Source organism: Drosophila biarmipes, unplaced genomic scaffold (genome assembly GCF_025231255.1).
Source record: "Drosophila biarmipes strain raj3 unplaced genomic scaffold, RU_DBia_V1.1 ptg000009l, whole genome shotgun sequence".
In the NCBI taxonomy this organism is placed as follows: domain Eukaryota; kingdom Metazoa; phylum Arthropoda; class Insecta; order Diptera; family Drosophilidae; genus Drosophila; species Drosophila biarmipes.
This window is the reverse complement of record NW_026114530.1, coordinates 624,696-632,830: the sequence shown is the minus strand read 5'-3', so window position 1 is coordinate 632,830 and position 8,135 is coordinate 624,696. Positions and strand designations below refer to the sequence as shown.

At 33.9% G+C, this 8,135-nt stretch overlaps 1 protein-coding gene across 2 annotated transcripts in view; it reads left to right on the top strand.

Moving 5' to 3' along the window:
• Window positions 1-799: 799 nt before the first annotated feature.
• The window catches only part of LOC108022040 (tiggrin), a 157,399-nt gene continuing 150,063 nt past the window's right edge, over window positions 800-8,135 (top strand). The window contains exons 1-2 of one of the 2 annotated variants that reach the window (XM_050889987.1): window positions 800-899; window positions 3,407-3,640. In XM_050889987.1, the coding sequence (XP_050745944.1) occupies window positions 3,418-3,640 (223 nt within the window). In that variant the 5' untranslated portion in view covers window positions 800-899; window positions 3,407-3,417. The remainder of the gene's footprint in view (window positions 900-3,406; window positions 3,641-8,135) is intronic. The other variant, XM_050889986.1, reaches the window with a different exon arrangement.

Here is an 8,135-nt window from a genome sequence, read left to right as displayed (position 1 = left end):
TTCCAATTATTCCTATCCAGCTGGTGCCATTAAAAGAAAGAAGACTTTTGGGAAAGTTTCAACCCAATAGGTTTAAAGCTGAGAGACTAGTTTGCGTACAAAAGGACGAACAGACGGACAGAGATAGACTTGTATATTGATGCTGATCAAGAATATATATAATTATGGGGTTCCCTGCGTTGCAAACTTTTGACTGAATTCATTATACCCTTTGCAAGGTTAAAAAATTGAAAAAAAATCCGAGGAATGCTTAATTTTAACTTACCGTGCATACGCACAAAATAGAAAATGTTGGCATAATATCTTTTGTATAATATATTTAATTTTTTTATATTAGCTTCAATGTTAGTCCAGTAACGGAGGATGGTTCTGACTTTCTCAAGCAGTATTGTGAAACATATTTTTGAAGATTTTTTAAAAGTAAAAATTTAAATTGATTTTATTTTAAAGTTTAAGCGGGGCTGAAATTGACCATGTTTATCCTTTTTGAATCATGTGAAGGAAACAATTGCATATGCACCACCTTATAAAATTTTCATTTGCTTATTATTTCTGTTTGTACCGATCGAGTGGAAGCAAAATCTAAATAATAAGTTCATTCATTCACCAGAAAATACGCTTTTCAAAAGATAGCGTGTTCATAAAATTCTCTAACTTAAACATTGTTCGAGATACCATTTGCACAAAACATAGGATTGGTCGGACAAGTAAGAACTCTGTTTCTCTCTTCTGTTGATAAACTGGCTCTCCCAAGTGATACAGAGATTTTTTTGTGTGGTACAAACTCTCATGTCAAGTAATCTGTGCATATTTGTTCGTGCTGGATTCTAAACTGTCAGTTTCTCTTTGAACGCGCCCCAAGTCGCTGCTGTTTCCTCTGGAATATTTCTGTACTTAAAGTAAGTAAGCATTGAGTAAGGAGTTTAAAGTCAAATTCAAAAAAAGTTAACTTCAAAAAGTTAAATAGAAAGAACTAAATTTTAAAAATAATTAAAGACAGGCTATAGTGGAAACGATTTTTCGTTCCAGAAATATATTACACTAAATTAGGAAAAAAATGGGGGACTTATCTAAGAAGTCAGTTTTTAGATTACAAGATGACAAGTCCTTGTAACTTATTAACGAAGACCGGATGGAAATTTAATTTTTGGTCAGTTGAGTTAAATTATATTTAATTATTAGAATTTTTATACAATATAACATCAAAAGTAAGCAATAAGCTTCAGGTAACAGTTTTTTCATGAGATAATCCCGCTCATAATCGCTTAAGAAACCTTTGTCGACCCGCAGCCCGCATCTAGTGTGATAAGCTGATGTTGCGGTCTGTACTAGACTTTACGACCTTATCAACGACAGACTAGTCGTACTTAGGGGTCATTTTTAAGCACACTTATTTTTAAATCTCAGAAACCAGGCTTATAAGCGCCATTACTAATCCAAACTTGGTTCTCTTTTTATACCCTTGCAAAGGGTATAATGATTTCAGTCAGAAGTTTGCAACGCAGTGAAGGAGACGTTTCCGACTCCATAAAGTATATATATTCTTGATCAGCGTCACAAGACGAGTCAATCTAGCCATGTCCGTCTGTCCGTCCGTCTGTCCGTCCGTTTCTACGCAAACTAGTCTTTCATTTTTAAAGCTATCGGCTGTAACTTTCTATTGCAGGTAATATATAAGTCGGAACCAGCCGAATCGGACAACTATATCTTATAGCACCCATAGGAACTATCGCGGAAAAAATTTAAAAAAAATTATATCTTTCGTCTTTTTTAACATATATCTTTCTAAGCTTGGATATAACATTTTTAAATTAGTTCTGAGTTTTGAATTAAATTTTATCAAAATCGGACGACTATATCATATAGCTCCCTTAGGAACAATCGGAAAATTAATGGTAAAATAATATTCAAAAATTTATCTTCGGTGTTTTTTAACCTCATACGCTTGGAAATAACATTTTTTTTGGTCATAGGAACGATCGGATAATTGGTGGGAAATAATGTGAAACAAACTATAGTATTGGGCCTTTTTGACATATTATCTTATAATATTGGGAATATACATTTTTATACTTTTAAGAATTTCGAATTCAATTTAATAAAATTATTGATTATTTTTTATAACTGCAAGGGTGTTATACCCTACGCAATAAATGAGACGTTTTCGACCTCATAAAGTATATATATTTTTTGATCAGCATCACTAGACGAGTCGAGCTTTCCAAAAGTATTATTTTTTTAGATAGGTCGCCACCAGCCGGATCGGACCACTAAATCTTATAGCTTCCACAAGAATATTCGGAAAACATTGTTTAAATATTGTATCTTGTTTTTATACCCTTGCAGAGGATAAAATGAAAAATATAAAAATATATATTCCCAATATTATAAGATAATATGTAAAAATGCCCCAAAGCTATAATTTGTTTCACATTATTTCCCACAAATTATCCGATCGTTCCTATAGCAGCTATATGGTATAGACGTCCGATTTTGATAAAATTTACTTCGAAATTCAAAACCAAATAAAAAATGTTATTTTCAAGCGTAGTAGGTTATACGTTAAAAAACACCGAAGATATAATTTTTCAATATTATTTTACCACCAACTTTCCGATTGTTCCTATAAGAGCTATATGATATAGTCGTCCGATTTTGATAAAATTTAATTTTAAATTCAGAACTAATTTAAAAATGTTATATCCAAGCTTAGAAAGGTATATGTTTAAAAAGACGAAAGATATAATATTTCTTTAATTTTTTCCCCTATAGTTCTTATGGGAGCTATAAGATATAGTTGTCCGATCCGGCTGGTTCCGACTTATATACTACCTGCAATAGAAAGAAGTTTGTTGGGAAAGTTTCAGCCCGATAGCTTTAAAACTGAGAGACTAGTTTGCGTAGAAACGGACGGACAGACGGATAGACGGACGGACAGACGGACGGTCAGACGGACATGGCTAGATTGACTCGTATTGTGACGCTGATCAAGTATATATTCTTTATGGGGTCGGAAACGTCTCCTTCACTGCGTTGCAAACTTCTGACTGAAATCATTATAGCCTCTGCAAGGGTATAAAAATCAGACTACTGTAACATATAGATGTCAAAAGAATGATCTGGAAAAAAGAATGAAATGTTTTGTTAATATCACTGAAGTCGGCAACAATCCTTAATAACTTCACATGGTGTTATTAAAGTTGATTATTTCTTATAACTGCAAGGGTAAACTAACTTCGGCTTGCGGAAGTTAGCTTCCTTTCTTGTTTAACATGTACCCTCCTACGTTGGAAATAAAATTTTTTGATTAGTTCTGAACTTCGAATTACATTTTATGAAAGTCGGACGACTATATCATATTATATAAATTATTATTATTATTAATTTTATTATTATTATTTCACAGGTTGCCACGGGATGAGGACTCTTGGAAGTCTCACCTTGCTTTACGCGGTTGCTATCTGTCAGGGATACTTGTCAAATCAAAACCCTAAACAGTTCTCACAGACAGTACCACAGCTAAACTCTTGGGCCTCCGGAAACTTCAATGAAGTGCGAGAGCTGGCTAATCAACTTAAGCAGAAATTCAACGTTTTATCCCAGGGATTGACTGACTTTCGATACACTTCGTCGTGGAGTGGTAAGCTCAAAGGATCTTCATAACTTAAATGATTTTTAAAATTATAAAATCGGGGGACTGCTATTCATATAATTATCAATAATTAGAGAATTTTGGTAAAAAAAAAAATGCATTTCTGGGAAACCATGGAGTGTTCGAAGATGTGCAAGTAAGCTTTGACTGTTTAGCCGTTGCACATCTCTTTCCTTATATTTCTTACAACAAAATTAAACAAAACTTTGATGTAAATATAAACGTATGTTAATAATATGTAGAAATGACTCTATGGAAATCAATTTACTTAACAATAAGTGAAGAAAACATAAAAAATATGACAAAAAAAAAAATATAAACAAATTTTTTTACTCTCACAATTAGAAGAATGTTCAACGCTTCGAAGGGTTCTTCTTTAAGCATTCTGCCCAGCACTCTATAAACCCAAACTTAAAACTATTAAAAAATTGGGCACAATCTTAAAGTAGAACCCATTGAAACGTTGAATTTCCTTCTAATAGTGAGGCTAAACAAATTTGTTTAACCAGCTGGATTCGATGACTATATCTTATAGCTCATAGAAATAATCAAAAAAAAAACCTCATACGCTTGGAAATAACATTTTTAAATTGCTTCTGAATTTCGAATACAATGCGTGAAAGGCTGTAGCGCCTGCATCTATTGTATAATGCTAGAATCAAAATTAACTGAAATGTATTGGTCTTGTTAAACCTATCGGTTGATCCGAAAAACGTTATCCCACGCCCAGAAATTTTTTTTTCTGAAATGTATTAGTCTTATTAATGTCTATCGATTGATATGCCCAAAACTCTCAAATCTATACTAAAATCCTCCCTTTGCTCCCTTCAAATGAGTAATGGGTATCTAATAGTCAAGGCCCTCAACGATAACATTCTTCTTTATTTTCTGTTGAGTTTTACTATCATAAAAACAACGGTATAAATAATGTTGAGCAATTGATTCAAAAGAGTCATATTTCTTTAGGCATTGCAGTAAAAATTCTTTATTTACGTAACATCAGAAATATTTGTATAAAATAATTACAAAAAACTCTCTTTGTACACCAGTTTCTGTATAAGTATTTTATATTATTATTAATTTATGTATACATATATTTTTATTTGCTTGCATAGTTTTGTTGATTATAACGACGTTAAAGAGAAAAGTTACACAACAGTTCCTAAAAAAATAACATAACTTATATTGGTAAGTACCTAAATTCAAAAATTGGTGGAGCGCAGCTCGATAAATAATTAAAATCGCGGAGGCACCAAAAAAATGTTGTTTAAAAAATCTTCTAATATTTAATTTGTTTTAAATTGGTACTATTAAATAGAAAAAGTACGTCCCGAAATATGTTCTCTCTTAGTGCCGGTATCTGTTTTTGGGGTCTGATTTGTCTGCACCAGGCTATGTTTCTATCACAGCTAGCTAGACTAAAAACATTTACATTAACGCACATATTTTTCCTAAGCAAAAACAAACTATAACCTTATTACTAACATAGTTTAGTATATATGCATGATTGGTTAACAGTTTAAACACGACGGAAGCAGAAAATAGCAGCAGAAGCAAAAGGGGCTAGAAAGGAAAGCGAGAAGATTGAAAGGGGGTCGTCAAGATAGTGGAAAAAAATAAGCAAAGTAGAGCAGAGGAGAGTTGCATAATTACGGATGAAAGTTTTGCAAAAATCATCCCAGAGCTCGACAGAGAGAATTCCAGTTAAACATCGGTTTGACAATTTCGAGGCAGAGTGTTGATCCCTATGGTACATCAAATAAATGTACTAATTTTTGACAAAATGACAAAAATAGAAAAGTAATGTATGTACACCACTTTTACATTTTTGTAGTAGTAGTAGTATACCAATACTCGGAGCTCCTTAATTTGCTAGAGAGGCTGACGTTGCAGAAAATAAAAATACAACACGTCTCAAGTTTGTAGTTTTTCAGAATGAGGACATTGAGCAGAGCATCATCTGCTTGGACTTGACCTTGTCTCAATGTTCAACCTCTCGTATCAGCCGTAGGGTATCTGGAAATTAAAAACCAGATTCCCAGGGAGAAAGCTTGTGAAGAATCAAAACAGTTAGCATTTGGCGAAATCTACGTACCTTTCCAATCAAACAAAAACACCTCTTAACAAGGTAAGAATATAATGACGACTGAACCTTTAACAATCTACAGTTCTGATATTAACTTCTGTGACGAAAATGTAATATATTATCTACTAAATAAATAAACTTTCTATATTTTTTACATTCGGCTCGTTTAATTAAAATCAATTAACTAAGCAATGACATATTGCTCCTTTAGCTTCAGTACTTCACAATTTACATGTATTTAAAGTCGACCTATTTATAGCTGTTTTCTCGCCAAAATAGTACGTTTTTCTATAAGTGGCAGAACTAATGTTTCTTATATTGAGCTGTTTAACATGGTCCAGAATTTTCAGGACTCTAAAATAACCTTTTGGTACAAACTGATAAACAAGATCAAATTTTCAATTTGAGAGGACCCCGAAAACCTTGTTATGGGTATTACTTTTGAAAGGAGCATCCGATTTTGACAGTTGAGAATACAACTAGGTTTATAGCGGGAGAAAATTATCCCCACCGGCCCTAACAAATCAAATTTTCTAAATTTTAACTTTTTCACCACTTTATCTCCCACACCAGTCAATTTTTTTAATGTCTTGGTATGCGATTCCTTCAGTTTTTGCGATACCTTTCGATTGATGTACCAATCGGATGATTACTGTAGATTTTCATTTCGTGTATATAGTAGTCGCCTTCGCACACCCTCCTGGTGCGCTTCGTCACTACGTGGACTACCGTCCACAGTGATACTCAAAAGAAATGTTGACGCTGATTGAAATCCATAAGCAGTAACCATTGTATGAGATGTTCAGTAAAGTTTAAGATCATTCAAAATGTTTTTTTATACCCTTGCACAGGTTATAATGGTTTCAGTCAGAAATTCGCAACGCAGTGAAGGAGACATTTCCGACCGCCTAAAATATATATTTTGATCAGCGTCACAAGACGAGTCGCTCTAGCCATGACCGTCTGTCCGTATGTCTGTCCGTCCGTCCGTCTGTCCGTCCGTCTGCCCGTCCGTTTCTACGCAAACTAGTCTCTCAGTTTTGAAGCTATCGAGCTGAAACTTTCTCAAAAGACTTCTTTCTATTACAGGTAGTATATAAGTCGGAAACAGCCGGATCGGACAACTATATCTTTTAACTATAACTATAACCCATAGGAACTATCGGGGAAAAAATTTAAAAAAATTTTATCTTCGGTGTTTTTTATCTGATACTTACCTAAGCTTGGATATAACATTTTTAAATTAGTTCTGAATTTTGAATTAAATTTTATTAAAATCGGACGACTATATCATATACCTGTCATGGGAACAATCGGATAATTGGTGGGAAATAATATGAAACAAAAGTGCGCTGCATAGAAAGTCCAGGAATCTGTATGCCAAGTTTGACTGATCTAGCTCTTATAGTTTCCGAGATCTCAGCGTTCATAACGACAGGCAGACAAACGGACAGACAGATAGACGGACATGGCTAGATCGAATATAGAATATATATACTTTATCGGGTCGAAAACGCTTCCTTCTAACTGTTACATACTTTCCGACGAATCCAGTATAATAAGGAAGAACTCTATAGTCGGGTGCCTCGACTATCAGATACCCGTTACTCAGCTTAAGAGAGCAAAGGGAAATTTAGATATATAAGCAGCAAAGCGATATTGTAAAGCGCCACCTACCGGCACACAGTTTCAACGATTTCTGTTAAACGTTTATTCTAGCATGACAAATGCGCCCGCCACAGTTTTGGGCGGTTTGTTGGCGTTAAAGTGGACATGGCAAAATGGTTTTGAGCTCAACTGATAGGTATCGATAAGACCAAAACGTTTCAGTTAAAACAGTTACAGTCTTTCACGAATTGTGGACCCTAGAGTTGGTGTGGCACCCTGCTTTTGCTGTTGCGTTGCGCAGAAAGGCCAATGCTTGTCATGCGGACATGGCTAGATCGACATGTCAAGTGACTATGATAAAGAATATATCAACTTTACATATTTCACATAAATCTAGTATAACCTTTTACTCTACGAGTAACGGGTATAAAAATGTATTGAAAAATAATAATAAATTAAAAACAAAATCAATCTTCTCTTTTGATCCAAAGCAATTTTTTAGGAAGCTAATTAGTTCTTTGTGTGAGAAAGTTTTCTTTTTTATATTTAATTTTGCCACATTGCCCTTATAAAAACAACTCCAATGTTTCCACCTGTCGCGATGATTTTAAATCCATGTGACAAGCTGTAAATGCAGTATATGACATATATCCCTCTTGCTCTCCAAAACATAAAAAGCTTACATATAATGCATTAAGAAAATGGGAGAAAATAAAGAAAGATGTGAATTTAATTAACGACTGCAAAACGATATAACCATTAAGGCCCCACGTTGGGTGCTACTAATTT